A 16842-nucleotide genomic window follows, 5' to 3' on the forward strand; every position below is an offset into this window, starting at 1 on the left:
TGACTTCAAGGAAAATAAACTGGCATGAAGTACAGCACAAATGTTTGCTTGCTTTGTAAAGTAGGGATGTGAAGATCGACTTTTGACTTCAATTGGCGATTTTTAATTTTTTTATCTTTTTAAAAGTACCTTTGCCCATGGTACATTAAGGAGGTAAAACAGTTTCCAAGTAATACCAGAAATATTTTAAATGACATGTTATAAGTGTTTGACAATAATTTGATATTTCTCTTAGTTTTCTTCTATTTGCGCTTCGAAATACAATTCTTAAGACTTTTATATCAAAGTCTTATATCAAAGGAGTGACATATGTCGAGTACACTCAGAAAAAATTGTTATCAACTGGTTGCAATTTTTTTTTTGGTACCATGTTATTGCACATAAAACCTCTACCCGGACTATTCCTGATAATGGACCAATCTCAATAAAGTTGCCTAAAAAATGTACATTCAATTAATGGTATGTACCAATGATCTACTTATTTCCAGTTTTCTTCTATAAAATAAAGAAAAATCAGTTATTGTAGCAAAATTTTTACATTCTTGCTGTTCTGGAACAGAGCCAATTGGTCAATAATCAGGGTTAACTTTAGCGTATGTTTCTTATGATCAATTGTCAGGATTAACCCTGATAACCTACTTTAATAACCCATTCCCCGCCACTATAGTGTAAGAAAAACAAGAACATTTATATGAGTATTTAAGTCCAATGGAATGAATTTTATTCGAATATATTGTTATATATTGTTATTAATTACTATTATTATTATGGCGATATGTAGATTCAAACTACAACAACTACAACTAATTTAAGCTTAATTTCTTTCGTCTAGTAATTTAAATTTTGTTTGCTTCTTTGGCTGCGTCTTCTTTTCTTTAGCACTTATCCCCCTTTACAGGGTTCCCATGTCACTGAAACGTTTCAACTTTTCAGGGAAATTATCCTTAAACAATACCGGATCTGCTCTAAATTCCACTGTTCTCAATGGCATACGACCATAAATATGGGTGAATTCATCTATGCAACGTGATCGTTCACGCATATGATTTAAATCAGCCGAAAGCATTTCATTGTTAGCACATTCGGGACATTTAAATTTTTTACGGGGTGTCACCTTGATGGGTGGTTTATTGGTGACATTGGCTACTAGAAAATTCATTGCAATATCTTCACAATTCATGCGGCCATCAACAATGTCTTTAATGACCTCGGGCATTCGATACGTGTACATGTGACTCCAGTATTTGTGATGGAAAGCGGCGCCGGTAAGTACCATTGAGATTTGATTTGTCCACTCTGACTCGTAACGCCAGTGGGAGGTCAAATTTTCCCACACGTGCAGGCGACTGGGAAAGCCAACAATACGATCGGGAAATTCACGCCATACCTCATAACTATTCGAAAAATATTTTCTATAAAAAAGATATTTTGAAAATGAATTGATATATTTACCCAAATTCCACTTCATCCTCGGTCAGCATATTTATGTCATCATCAATGGTGAGTATGGCCTCAGTCTCAATATCCTTATAGGGATAGAAACGATTTGATAGGCGATTGTTACTGGTTTGTATTACCTTAATTGGTCGCGATATGGCTGGGAAGCTTGATACTATAAACCCAAGGTGGGATTAAGAATAAATAAGAAATCATATATATGTTCGAATAAACTTACATAGGGGAGGAGCTTTTTGCTGATTATTCCACACCACCAATATGGCATGCAACGAAGGCACCACCGACAATTTCTCTATCAACAGGAACAGACTTTCCACCCTATCATATGTCAATATAACAGCAGTAAAACCATCTGACCTACTGACAACCCGGGACAAAAACAAAGGATTCAATGCCACGCCATTTGAGCTATCAACGAAATTCCAATGTTTCTTATTTCGTTCGGTGTGTGGAAACAAACGACACTGTATATATTCCAAAGTTGTAATGGTTAGGGTTCTGATGCTATTAAAGTAATTCTCATAGAGTCTGCGGCCCTGTTGCTTCATTTCTTCGGCTTTTTCTGAGGATATACTTTTCAGGGTGTCCAAAACCAAGTGTATGTCGGCCTCCCGTATTCTTACCGAGGCCAACGACCAGTCTATGACATCCTCAAAGGGTAGAATATAACTATCCACAACTATTACCGGTATGCAATTGAAGGCCAGCATTTCTAAGAGATCTGGGTTACCAAGTCTCAGGCTGGGACCCAAAAGGCAAAATGTACCCTTAAGCAAAACACTGGGATATGAAATTTCATGTCCATTGTCTGCCGCCAGACATCTGGTCTTTCGTGATGGCTTATTATTGCACTGCTGTAAAAGTAAAATGTCTTTGGGATTTTCCTCAGCCAATCCCTGTAAGATCCACAGCATTTTGGGTAATATATTCAATTGGGCCACCAGCAGTAAATAGTCCGCAGAACCGCCACTGTATGAAGTCGCCAACGGATGTTTACGCAACAACGGACTCCATACCGGTATTGATATATCAAAACCATGGCGATATGACCACGAATCAAAGCCACCACCGGCAATCATGGCATGATCTGTATTCACATCCAGCACTGTATTAAATGTGGGAAACACTCCAGGCAACATGTTGAACAAGAAATGGTTCCGTCCATCATCCCAATAGTTTAGCGAAGCCAAAGCACGATTTACCAAATCTAAATTAATATTGTTCTGATTTATCAGATCAATGCTGGGCACAAACAGACATGCCTCATTCGGATTGGTGGTATAATATGGACTTTTCACAATGGTTTCCAAAATCTGATAGAATTCCTGGGTCAAAGGAGCTGCCTCAACACCGCTGTTTGCATCCACATACTCCTGCAGGGGATACACATACACCGTTATGCGATCATGCCCACATCGATAGGGATCCATACATGTCCAAATTGTACAATTACTACGGCGTGGCCGGGTACGATCTATGGACTCTGTCAGACGTATCTCTCCAATATCGTTCAGATCCAATGATATACGATTAAAATTGTCTTCTCCATGCAGCCGATGAGCCTTGTAGAAGGCATTGTATAGGGTAATTGCAGTCAGCACCAGGGTAGACAACAATAGCACAACATAGATATTTTGTTGGCACTCACTGCGTATGAGAGCAAATTTATTCAGCATTATGCTGTTGGATTGACCCCAGTTGTGGTCTTATCGCCGCGAAACCCGAAAAATTAGATGTGTTTTTACAATAACATTATGATTGTTGTCATAAGTATACGAAAATTATTGTCGAATTATGCTGCTGGATCGACCTTAGTTTTTGTGGTTCTTATCTTTCTTATCGCCACCTTAGATCCTTAGATGTGGTGTTTTGTGGAAACCAACTGAAATATAAGACGTTCCAACAAAGAAGACAAACAGATAATGCCCGATAAATATAAACAGAAAGCAAAATCATCGAAAACTCTGTTGTTGTTTACGAATGTGCAATACATAACGGCCATCAGCTGTTGCTTTCGGCTAATCACTGGAAATGATAGCTCACTGAAAATTAACAGTGATGCCACCTGAGATGAGAGTATTGACGATTAACTTTTTATGGACAGACAATACAGTGGAAAAGGTAGGGAAATAACAAGAATGAGCAAATTGTTTTATTCTTGTTAAAATTAAGAAGGTAAAGTCATGCAATCATATGACAACTTTTTCAAAATTATTAATTTGACAACATCTCATTGTCAAAATTTATGTTTACAAATCCATTGTATACACACAAATCAGAGGTGGGAACCTATTTTCTATGCCGTAAAATTTGACAAGGTAGGTTACAGAAAATGCAGAGATGGGAATGCTTATTTGAAATGACTTTACCTTCTTAATTTTACCATGGCTTTATTTTAAATTTTTTTCATATTTGGTCCGCTGCTTCTTCTTTAGGTCACTTATCAACTCTTACGTTCATGTTTAAAAGCAGAAGCAATTGCAAAGACCAAATGTTGTTTTACATTAGGGGATTTATTCTAATTGTTGTCTTGACTCTTCTTTGTGCTCTTTCGTATTTTTCATTAGCACTTTATTTCTCTTCTTAATAGATTTAAAAATGTTGCCTCCCAATTTCTTAGCCAAACTATTCATGCCTAGTCCTGGACTAAGACCTCGATTAGTTAGTGACGTAACGAATTAAAACGGAAAGTAAGACCTTACATGAAATAGTGTGTCGTTCGTCAAGGTTAGTTGGTGGTGTAAGGTAATGTACTAACCTGGCGTTTATACCAGACAAGACCTTATGTCAAATGAAAAGGAAAAACAGTTGAATAATGCCGAAGAATAGAAGGACACGATAATTAAAAGTATAAGGAAGCGCAAAGTAATAACAATAAAAAATATAAACACCTAGCTCACAAAAACAAATGCATTTTGACAAAAAAAAGTAGGACCAATTTGGAAATTGAAAATTTCAAATGGAAAATTATTCAAATTTGTAAAAATTGTTGAAAATGTATATCATAATCCGATTGGTGACGTAAAAGAAAACTTATAAAACTCTACTTATTTTTGAAAAAAAAAATTAAAATTTTGTCATATCAATGTTACCAAGCGTTGATGCATACACTTTACATGAAAATATGTTTCGTTTTTTAATATACAAGAGAAATTCACTGGAATGTTTTTTCAAAGAAATTAATAGTTTTTGGGTAACTTTTCAAATGAATCTAAAGATTAGATTTAAAAAATACCACAAACGTTGCCACATTGTGGATATGTCAAATATACTATGGAATTGTCAGTTGAAGTTCACTGGATTTTGTATATGTAAACATACTTTTAGTTAGTGCCAAAGTTATATATGTCCCAAATCCGATGTTTTTTTTTATTCGTGGATGAATAAAAATCTAACAACTTTAAAATTCTTCCCTTTCCTAAGAAACTATTTAGAAAATAAAACACCATCAAATCTTGATTACATTCATAAATGATGTTTTTATTCTTTGTTTTATGTTTTTGTTTTTTTTTATTTAAATGTGAATATGTAATGAAGAATACAGATGTTTTTGAATATTGTTTTCTTTTTTGTTGCTAGATTGCATCTAAGGGGATTTTGAGTTATTCGTCTTTTAGAGATTGGTTTGATGGGCCTCATTAGGTTTTTTTTTTTAAAGGAATTCAATGAAATGCAGGTAAGGTTTTTGTTCGTTTTCTTGTTGTGTTCACATAATGTCCTTAACTATTTCGTAAATATTATTACACAAATGTAATGTGTTGTGTATGTACCTAGATATTTTGTTGAGTATTTGATCGCCGTTACTCAATATTTTTGTTTATGTTTGCATAGTTTTCAGTTTTGATGTTTTTCATATTTATATAATGAAGATAGATCTCTGTGAACGCTATTTAACTATTTATATAAATACAACAATTAAACAGCATTTACATTATTACAAATTTTCGATTTATGACAATTTATTTGACATTGATGTTAAGAAAAAATTCCAAATCAAATGAAAATTGCAGTGATATAATCCTGCTTATTTGGTTTATTTTGTAATAAACTGGGAGAAATACCGGGGGGAAATTGAAAATTGTATTAAGAAACTCTATATTTAACTTTAAGAACAACTACAAACAGTACATAGAACGCCTTATATAAATAGGAAAACACAAAATAACCCAAAAACAAAAATAATAAAAATCAATTTGTTTTTAATTTATAAAAATAAATTGTTTTTAAATTTTTGTTTTGTTTAAAGCTTTGAAATTGAATTTTAATGAAAAATAGTATAATACAGGTAATTATAAAGGATATCAAAGTATTTAACAAAATATACAACAATGTTCTCAACACATGATTGTAAAATGAGTGTCATTTTATTAGATATATTGTAAAAATTGATAGAATATGTCACGGCATATTGTCAAGTGAAAGAGAGTGTGCTGGGAGTTTACTGGACATCGCTGGGGGCGAAAATGCCTAGTAATATTTGGCACGTTCGATTTGTTGTTTCGATCAGCTGTTTTCTGGATAGTTATTTATGGTAGCTCGTTGGAGATTGCTAAATTAAATACTTTTGGGAATTCTCGAAAAATGAGATATCTTCCTTACTCTCCCATAAGAACTTATAAAACGTTTACATGTGAAGTCTTTACCCAAATAAACTGTGATAATTGAGAAGTCACAATAATTTTAACGTAAGTTTTCCATAGTCACATCTATTGTGATTGGGCTAACCATTAGTAATATTTCTATGTAAACGTACTATTACTAAGTAAATCTCCCCGGAGACGTAAAAAATACTGGTTTGTTCTTGTTTTGAGTATTTAAAGAAAATTCAACATGTTCCCAGGCAGCCTAAACATTTAAATGCGAATAAGACCAGCTGATTTTATCTGTACTGTCAAAATGCATGTAATTGTGTATTAAAAGTATAACGGGGTTTTAATCCCAATGGTAGTTATTCATTACTCTTCCACGAATTTTTAATGGGCCTTGCAAAATGCATTAAATGGTAATGTGACCACCAAATTATTAATTACAAAGTTGACAATTATTGTGATTTTAAACATGACAGATGTAGTAAAATATATGACATTTTAAACTGACAACAGTTTTGTATTTTCCCGTTATTGTTTGGCCATACATATAAGCTTTGATCTTTTGCACCTTAAATATTTCAAAAGATTTACCCATCCAACAATTTACGTCCTATTATAATCTTAAAAATAAAATATACACTTTTATGAAATGAGGTTATAGCCATGGTGCAATAACACAACCAAAACAAAAATACATCAAAATTTGTTTACGTTTTGTTGGTCGTTTGTTATTAATTTGTACTGTGATTTCAATCACAATAAGATGATCAGCTGCGCATATGGAATTCTTACTGATTGTGTCATGATTAACGTTTTTGCACAACTGACACACGTTCTTATTGCAGCTTTACAGTTGAAAACATGGTAAAAGAATACAGGTAGTCGCATTGACACAGCTACAGGGACAATGAACTGTCAAACCAATTTTGTAATTGAAATTTTTGAATGAAAAATTATTAAAATTCGTTAAAACAGAACAACCTCCGATTTGCGTCGTGTAAGAAAACACATAAAAATCTACTTATTTCTGACAAAACATTTTATAAATGATGACATGTATTCTTCTACCATGTTTATCACGCGAAATTTCAAAACTTGTTTACGTTTTTTGGCTGTTTATATTTTGTACTGTGATTTAAATCACAATAAGGGGATTAACTGCTCAAATGGAGTTCCCACTGATTGTGCCACGGTTAACGTTTTTGTACAACTGACACACGTTATTATTGGAGCTTTACTCTACAAGTTCGTGGAAAACATTGTAGGAAAATACAGGTAGTCGCATCGACGCACAGTTGCTGGGACATTGAACTATTAAACCAATTTCGGAATTGAAATTTTTGAATGGAAAATTATTCAAATTTGGAATAATTGTTTGAAAAATTCATATTACAACAATCTCCGATTGGCGTCGTATAGGAAAATATATACAAATCGACTTAATTTTGAAAAAAAAAAAAAAAAACAATAAAAAAATGTTGAGATATAAATGTTCCCAAGCGTTGATGCATCTACCTGTATTCTTCTACCATGGGAGTTTCTATTGATTGTGTCATGGTTAAGGTTTTTGCACAATTGACACACGTTCTTATTGCAGCTTTACTCTATAAGTTCGTTGAAAATCTTTGCGATTTGACATGTGGTTAATTTATTTTACGATTTCAAAATAAATAGCAAATGTACATGGTTACCATGGTAGAATAATATATGTAGACGCATCGACACATCTGCTGGTACAATGAACTGTCAAACCAAATTTGGAATGGAAAATGTTGAATGAAAAATTATTTAAATTTGTAAACATTTTTGAAAAACGCGTATTATAATAACCTTCGATTGACGTCGTCATATAAAAACATACATATAAAAATCTACTTATATTTGAAATGACATTTAAAATTTTTTGACATATCAATGTTCCCAAGCGTTGTTGCATCTACCTGTATTCTTCTACCATTATTAATGCGTGGGTCATAGATGATTAAATTTCTTTTCTATTTTTTTTTGTTTTGAAGTATTTTTTAAATGAAAATTTTCAAATAAAATGATTGATTCCCTCAGAATTATTAAACCAACTACTATATTATTCCTTTTCTTTCTTATAATTATCTTAAAGATCAAGTTGTTGCTTGTTTGTTTTTCGTTTTTTTTTGTCTTACGTTTTCAATAAAGATGTTGAATGTTTGTTGTTGTTGTTTTTGTTGCTATTTTTTTGTTTTATTTTCGATTTCTAATAACAATTGATATTGTAGTAGGTAATGGGAGTGGTGTGTGGTTTGTTTTTGATGATTTTATTTCTGTTTCTTGTTTCAATAAAAAATGTTTATATTTTGTTGTTGTTTGTGCTTTAGTGTTTTGTTTTAAATTATTTGTATTATAATAAGATTGGTTTGTTTTTTTTCATTCTTAAAATATAACACGGGGAGAATTCTATTGTTCGGGTAGAATAGAGTGGGTTTTGTGTATAATAGTTATTTTTTATGAACTTATTAGAATTCACACATACATTTATACCACAATGTGGTATATATGTGTATGTGTGTTTTTGTATCTATATTTTAATATATGCATGTAGGTTTGTATTTTATGTATGTGTGTGTTTATATATAATAATTATATAATTTAACAAGTTTGATTGCAATTTTCTACATATGTATGAAGAATGAATGTGTGTTGTGTGAGAGCGAAAGGGGAAGGGAAGGGAGAGATGGAGAAGTGTGCGTTTTTTTCTTTTTTTTTGAAAAAATTAGGATTTGTGTTTGTGTAAAGAAAATATGTGGATATTTCGATTTTAGCTTAAAACTAGGTTCTTCCATGGTGTAAACGCCATCAGTTAAGTTTTCCAATTTCATTTGAAAGTTACAAAACATAAAACAAAAAAGTTGTAAATACATAAGAAACTTGAAGTCATGGCTAGGCATATTTTGTGACATTTCATAAAGGAATTACAGAGCCGCATTAAAAACCTGCCGCCGTTTTCTGTTATAATTTGACATTAATATGTCTAGACATGACTTCAAGGTTTTTTTTTGTACTTGCATCTAAAATCTTGTTTGATGATGTGTACCCCACATAACAATTGTGCCAAATAATCAATTTCCTAAGGCTTCATGGCCACACATCAAATTAGCTTTAGAAGGCCATCAACTAAATCTTCTTGTTTTGAATTTCAAAACACAATTATTAGTTTTATGAGATGCCGAAAGGCAAATTGATGCAAGAAATTGTTGACTTTTTTTTAGCACATTTAGAAAATCCTAGTTTTACTATTATTGTTCACTTTAAATGCTTTTTTTGTTTATGTGTGTGTGTGAGGTTTGTTATATGAAACATTTTAAACATTGTTATTGATGTCATCATGAGATTGAAGTTTATAAATATGTAACTTTATGTTGTGAGTGTTTATTTAGATTATTTAGATCCATTGTTCTTTCTTTCTTAAATTTTTGGGGGATGAATAAACCGGGGATTTTACATAATTTTTCCTGGGGGAAGTAATCTCCTTCATTTTGTTGCTGTGGATGTTGTTGTTGTTTTTGCTTCATACGGTAGTAGAATCGTTAATTTTATTAAGAGTTTCTCCCTTCTCCTGACAGAATCACAGTCGTAGATCGAACGCAATACGTGAAGCGATATTTTTAAAGCCTATACTAGTACCTAAATGGAATCGAAAGGGAGAAAGTCATTAATAAAATCTTATGAAAAAACAAATCCGAAAAAATAATGCTTACCAGAAATGCGTTTAAAACGTACTCCATTTAGAGACAAACGTGGAAGTTTACATACTTCAATTTCCCATTGTACCAATGAATCGGTATTTGGGTCTCCATGTACACACCATAAAACGAATCTAGAAAAAGAAAATTTTCCATACGTCAGGGTCACCAAGATATCATATTTCACATGTTTCAATAATAACGTGTTCCACCAGCTGATCCAAAACGAAATGGAATGAAATGTCAAAAATTGTTTACCATTTCAATCACAATGTTGTTGCTGGTGGAACTTTATAATTGTTTCATGGTTAGCGGAATCTCACCTTTCACGCTGCTCATAGTCACAGTTATTTTGATCGAGAACTTCTCTAATCTTTTGCATTATTTGATCTGGCATCAGAGGCGATGTTGTTTTCATTGACCAGGTAAATCGCAATACCCGGGGCTTAGCGGATTCTTCGGTGTTAGAGTTGCTGCTATAATTGTTTGATTTTCCAAAAAACAAATCAAAATAAATTACACGATGAGGTGGATGTGTTTTGTTTAATTTTTTGGGAAGAAAACTTTGAGATTTATTTTTTGTTTTGATATAAACCTATTGCACATTGTCTTACTTTTTTTACTGTTGTAAATATAAATAATTTTTGTTGAAATTTTTTTTATTTATTTTAAGAATGATGAGTTTTACAATGAAAAAGCCTTGATTGTTAATAAAAAAAAATTAGTGTGTATGTATATTCGTGTATGTAATGATATGTGTGCAAATAAAGCGATAGACATGGTAGAATCAAAAAGGTAAAGTCATGCAATCATTTGTTTACAATTTTTTTCAAAATTATTCATTTGACAAGATCTCATTGTCAAAATATATATTTATATATCCATTGTAAATATCCAAATCAGAGATGGAAACCTATTTTTATGCAGTGAATTTTGACAAGGTAAATTACAAAAAATGCAGAGATGGGTATGCTTATTTGCAATGACTTTAGCTTCTTAATTTTACCATGGCGTTAGGTGGAAAAAAGAAAGATTTGAAACTTTTAATTACAAAAATTTTTATTTACAAAAATTTTTTGGCCAAGAGAAATGAGAAAAAGGTTAGTACTTTTGTTGTAGCGGAATTAAAACAGAATTAAAAGTCCTTCAATCCAAAATCTTTAAAACAATTAGTTGAGTAAACATTTATTTTTCATTGAAGCCAGCAACCTTTTAAACCCACGGATGCATTTTTACAAAAAAAGCAATTAATTTTTACAAAATTTTGACAATTTTAAAGATACTAAAACATTAAAATTATTGATTGGTCAATTATCAAGGTTAACCCGGGTAAAGATTTTATATGTAAACGTGCCATTAAATAAAAACATATGTCATTTGCCACACAATTTTTATGTAAATAGTTCCTAATGCATGGCTTAAACCATGTTCATATGAAAACTAACACTAAGCTTCTATATAGAGAAAAGGTCAAAACAATTTGTGGTAATAGGGATTATATGGGGCAGCAACCTCAAAACCCACGGACGCACTTTTACAAAAAACAACTAATTTTTACAAAATGCTGGCATTTTTTGAAGATTTAAAACATTAAAATTATTGTGAATGGTCAATCATCAGGGTAAACCTGGGTAGAGAGTTTGTATGTAAACGTGCTATTAAATACAACATTTGTCATTTGCCACACATTTTTATGCATGGCTTATACCATGTTCATATGAACGCTCACACTCAGCTTCTACATAAAGAAAAGCCCAAAAAATTTGCGATAGCAGGGATCATATGGGACATTAATTTTTTAAACACTTTTACCAAAAACATATAATTTTTACAAAATTTCGGCATTATTGAAGATATTAACACATCAAAATGATTAAGATTGGTCAATTATTACGGCGGATACATCGTTGTTGTGTAAATGTGCTTCTAAATAAAACATTTGTCATTTGCCACACGTTATCTCGTAAGAAGTATCCAATGCATATCTTATGCCATGTTTATATGAGAGCTCACACACAGCCTCTAAATGCAACTATAGGGATCACAAAATCGATACATGGCAGTCATACATTTTTTGAATTTCTGCTAAAAAGTTAATGAAAATCTTTCATAAAGCATTAGTAAGGCCACGTTTACATTAAATAATTTTCAAAACTCGTAATTTAAGTTGCAATTTTCGAAGAATTTAGGTGAAAAATAAAAAAGATTTGTCTAAGAAATAAAGAACGTGTATATCTTTTCGAACTAATCTTATTGATATTTACAACAGTTCATGATTTCACTCATTTTTAAGAAAAAACATTGAAGAGAGAACATTTTTTTTTGAATTTTTTATATATATTTTCCATTTATTATTTTCTTCATTTTTTGTGTGTGTGTGTTATTATTAGTTATTTTTTGCAAGTTATGTTTGTATGTTAGGTTATGTTTATTTTCTTTTTTGTTTTTAGCTTAACTTAGTTATGTATGGATTTTTGCTTTGTGTTTTTAACAATCGTATGGTTTTTATTTTTTTTTTTCAAATGTTTTTAACCACACCAAAATGAGTTGTAATAATAGCTAGTGATTAGTTATTAACTAATTTATATATATTTTTTTTCTCTTGCGCTTCTGTCAAGAGTTATTGAGTAATGAATGGAAATTAATGATTTAATCTTTTCTCCCCACCCTGACAATTATGCTTGCAATTATCCTCCCTGCTTTTTATTTATCGTTGTTAGCCAGAGAAGTTTTGTTTTTTTTACTTGTATCAAAGGAAATAAATTTTGATTTTTAAGAAACCAAAACAAAAATAAACCGTAAAAGGAAATATAAATAATTAATTAATTATTAACAATTTCTTAAAATTTTCACAAATTTTTAATATTCTACAAAATTTGCGGCGAATATTACACTTTTTTTACTTAGTTTTCTTTTTTTTTTTAATGTGTGGGTCGTGAGTGATTTTTTCAACAAGAATCATATCTGTGTTTTGGTTTATAATAAAAGTTTGCGCCTTTTTTTTCTTTTCTTTTTTGTATAGGAATAAAATTTATCTATATATTTTATTGTGGTTTTCTTTTTTTAGAATAAATTATAAACTAATAAAAAAATATAGGATTAAATGATTAGCTTAGTTAAAAATAGTTCAGCTATAATTAAAAACTATTTTAAAATATAAAAAATTTCAGTATTGTTATGGTGACCATATATTTTTTGCAAGGATTGGAAGTGTGTGTTTAAATCAATTTAAATCAATGTTAAATAAAAAATTATGATTATTAACATTTCTAGGCGGAATAAAATATTTTTGTTTTTAATTATATCTTTCAATACATAGTGCACCATTTATTGCATTTTTTTACATATTTTTTGAAAATCATTGTTTTTTATTGCCTGCTCTCTGGCATTCTGTAAAATATTTTAATTTTCCACAGCATTGTTTTCACTATTACTATTGTGTTTTTTTTTTTTTTAATGCATTACATTTAATAACAAAGTGGCTTTATTATCATTCTAAGGGGTTATTCCTTTAAATACATTTGAAAACATCCGTTGTTAATCAGTATTTTTTAAGAAAAACCTTTGCAATATTTCTCCTTTAGAAATTAGATGACAATTGCCATACTTAAGTATTGAAGGTACCACATATGAGTGTCAAGGTTAAACAGTGTTCAGACGATGATTATTTTCAACAATTTTTGTGGCAATTATGGCTTTTATAAAAAAGATGGCCAATTTTTTATTGAAAAAGTTGGCAATTGACGTACGCCATAACTAAAGAAACTTGTGGCGGAATTAGGCCAGACAAGATTTGTTTAAAAAAACGTCAAGTTTTCGTGTGTTTTTGAAAAATGCAAATCATGACAACCTCCTTTTGGTGTCGCATAAGAAAGCTTATAAAAATCTACCTATTTTTTGAAAAAAAAAAATATTTTTTAAATTTTGACATATCAATGTTCCGAGCGGTGATGTATTCTTCTACCATTGTAGTGAGTAAAGTTTAAACAGTGTTCAGACGATGATTCAAAAATATATTAAACCATTTATGTCACAATTACAGCTTTTATGGAAAATAGTTCGCAATTGACTTACGTCATGATTAAAGAAAGTGATGAAAATAGGTAGGTCTCACAAAATTGTTTAAGAAAATAGTCAACTTTTGGCTTTTTTCATGTTTAACAATTGAGAAATGTGAGTGAATAAAGGTTAAACAATGTTCAGACGATAAATCAAACACATTTTAAACTATTTTTGTAGCAAATATAGCTTTTATAAAAAATAGTTAGCAATTGACTTAGGTCATGATTAAAGAAACTGACAAATAGTTTGGCGGAAGTGGGTTTCACAATTTTTTTTAAAGATATAGTCAACTTTTGGCGTTTTTTTTTAATGTTTAACAATTGAGAAGTGTGAGTAAGTAAAGGTTAAACAGTGTTCAGACGATGATTTAAAAACATATTAAACCATTTATGTCCCAATTACAGCTTTTTTTGAAAAATAGCTGGCAATTGACTTACGTCATAAATAAAAAATACTGCCGGAAATATGTTCGCATAAGTAGGCCTGACAAGACGATTGCGAAAATAGTCAATTTTGGCTTGTTTATTATATATTTAAAATGATGTGAGTAAAGTTTAAACAGTGTTCAGACGATGATTCAAAACAAATGTTGTCCCAATGATAGCTTTTTATGAAAATAATTTGGCAATTGTCTTACGTCACGGTAAAAGAAACTGCCGCAAATATTTTGTTGGAAGTAGGTTTCATTAGATTATTTCAAAAAAATGGTTGGCAATTGTTTTATGTCACGGTAAAAGAAACTGCCGTAAATATTTTGTTGGAAGTAGTTTTCACTAGATTGTTTCGAAAAAAATCGTCGATATTGAATAATTGTTGCGAAAAAAAAATGTTCCAAAACATTTTTGGCACTTTTAGGCAACTTTGAATGATAATATATTGTCATTTTGTTGTTAAATATAATGTCATTTTACACATGCTAACCTCAATTTAACTGGTGTAATAATAAGGGTGTTTGAAGGAAATAATTTGAAAATCCGGGTTGGATTCACATGTAAAGCAAGTTCCAACTGTAGAAAATCAATTTTTTATTCACGTTTTCATTCGTTTAAGAGTTTTGACCGAACAGAGAAGATCAGCTGTTCTTACAAACAATACTTGGAATTCTTTCCCAAACGGGGGAAAACGTAAACAAATTGCAAACGAATATTGACAATTTTTTAGAAGCTTTTTACTTGACCTCTGCATTGTTGCATGGTGTTTAACTCATTTTAATAATTCCCCTTAAGCCGCTAGTTCTCCCCATAATTTCCCCAGTAGTGGGATTCTCTAACTCATGTTTTGAGCTATCGATAAAGTAAAAGGCAACATTTAGAATGACAAGTCTGAATAAAAGTTGACAGCACTGTTGTTATGGATAGGACCATGGTACAATAATATAGGTAGATGCATCAACGCTTGGCAACATTGGTATGTCAAAAATTTTAAAATGTGTTTTCCAATATAACTAGATTTTCCCTCAATCGGAGGTTATTATTATATGCAATTTAAAAAATTTCTTACAAATTTGAATAAATTTTCATTCAAAAATTTCAATTGCAATATTGGTTTGACAGTTCATTGTCCAAGCCGCTGTGTCGATGCATCTATCTGTATTCTTCTACCAAGGATAGGACGTAGCGACTTCTTTATTTTGGCCGCTAAAAGTATGTTTACATATAAAATTCAATCACAATAAATTTAAGGTATGTTTGCTATAGTCCAATTTATTGTGATTGTTCAAGTACCAGGGTTACTCCGGGTAGAGATTTTTATTGTAAACGTACTTTAACTTGTCGAAAACATTTTAGTTAAATTTTTTCTTTAAAGCCATTAACAGTTTGTTTAAACTACCGGGCCACACATTAAACTTACTCAATGTCCTTTTCATGGTAGAAGAATATAGGTAGGCAATGAACTGTGAAACCAATTTTGGAATTGAAAATGTCGAATGAAAAATTATTTAAATTTGTAAAAATTGTCGAAAACGCCTATTATAATAACCTCCGTCTGACCTCGTATAAGAAAACATATAAAAATCTACTTATTTTTGAAAAGAAATTAAAATTTTTTTGACATATCAATGTTCCAGAGCGTTGATGCATCTACCTGTATTCTTCTACCATGGTCCTTTTGGAGAAAATTAAGAATGTTAGTAAAATGTCATTTTAACCGCATTTAAACCCACTTTAAGTAGTTATGGAACAATTGTAACATGCTGGCTTTAATTAAATTATGATGGCGGGCCACCCTTTAAATTCATGTTGTCATTTGAGGTTATGCATGCACATGTCATATATTTTTTTAAATAAATTTTGTTATTGTTTTTTCTTTCTTTTTTTGTAAAGAAGACAAAGGAAATCACATAATTATTTGTTTTAATAATAATATTGTTTTTTATTTACTTATTGTTTGTTTTCATTTTAATATAATTTACAAAACAGATATAAAGGTGAAGAATGTGGGGGGTGGTGGTGGTGGTGGTGTGTGGAGGTTTTGTGTGTGTTTGTTTGTTATAACAGTAATAAATGAGTGTGGTTGTTTGTTATGTTAATACTTAACCAATGAGGTTGTTGGTTTATCTTTTTTGTTTTGTTTACATGGGACAAAAAACAAAATTTGTTAAAGCATATTGGGAACATTTTTTTTTTCATGTTTTTTTTTTGGAAACAAACAATATAAAATTAAGGCTAGATATAATAGTTTTGTTGTTGTTGTTTTTCTTTTAAATAAAATATTTAATTTAATTATGGATTTTATTGTTACGTTTTGTTTTTCTTTCTTTTTTTTTTTTTTGCTTCTCGGTGTTACTACATTTTAACCTAATACCAACAAAAAATATATTTATATAATAATTATACGAATAGTAATAATAATAATAGTAGCTGTTTTGTAATAGTAGTTAATAATTGTAATAATAATTAAATTAAATTTCTACATGCTTAATTTTAATATTTAATAACTGTTCTTGTTGTTGAAGTTTGCGGTTTGTTTTTTCTTTTATATGTAGAAATAAAATGGTCACATTATTCATTCTTTAC

The 16842-nt window shown here is 30.6% G+C and overlaps 2 protein-coding genes across 2 annotated transcripts in view; both read right to left on the bottom strand.

Annotated features, from left to right (window-relative positions):
* Positions 1-686: 686 nt before the first annotated feature.
* On the bottom strand, positions 687-3333 carry LOC101901385 (exostosin-2). Its single transcript, XM_005190853.4, has 3 exons — positions 1676-3333; positions 1453-1612; positions 687-1394 (listed from the first exon to the last, which is right to left on the bottom strand). The coding sequence occupies exons 1-3, from the start codon at positions 3132-3134 to the stop codon at positions 893-895; spliced, it is 2121 nt and encodes a 706-aa protein (XP_005190910.2). The 5' UTR covers positions 3135-3333; the 3' UTR covers positions 687-892.
* Positions 3334-4913: 1580 nt separating this feature from the next.
* Positions 4914-16842, bottom strand: part of LOC101895046 (serine/threonine-protein kinase MARK2) — a 71241-nt gene continuing 59312 nt past the window's right edge. Inside the window, 3 exon segments of the mRNA XM_059126142.1 lie at positions 4914-9704; positions 9779-9897; positions 10087-10239. Of these exon segments, the coding sequence (XP_058982125.1) occupies positions 9646-9704; positions 9779-9897; positions 10087-10239 (331 nt within the window). The 3' untranslated portion in view covers positions 4914-9645.

The sequence above is a fragment of the Musca domestica genome, unplaced genomic scaffold (assembly GCF_030504385.1).
Source record: "Musca domestica strain aabys unplaced genomic scaffold, Musca_domestica.polishedcontigs.V.1.1 37, whole genome shotgun sequence".
NCBI lineage: Eukaryota > Metazoa > Arthropoda > Insecta > Diptera > Muscidae > Musca > Musca domestica.

Bases quoted from the DNA above. Each gene is read 5' to 3' on its own strand.
- LOC101901385 (XM_005190853.4), bottom strand. From the start codon at position 3,134: ATGCTGAATAAATTTGCTCTCATACGCAGTGAGTGCCAACAAAATATC. The intron at 1,613-1,675 runs GTAAGTTTATTC...TTGGGTTTATAG, and splicing joins GCAAAAAGCTCCTCCCCTAT to TATCAAGCTTCCCAGCCATA. The intron at 1,395-1,452 runs GTAAATATATCA...TTTTTCGAATAG, and splicing joins GAGGATGAAGTGGAATTTGG to TTATGAGGTATGGCGTGAAT.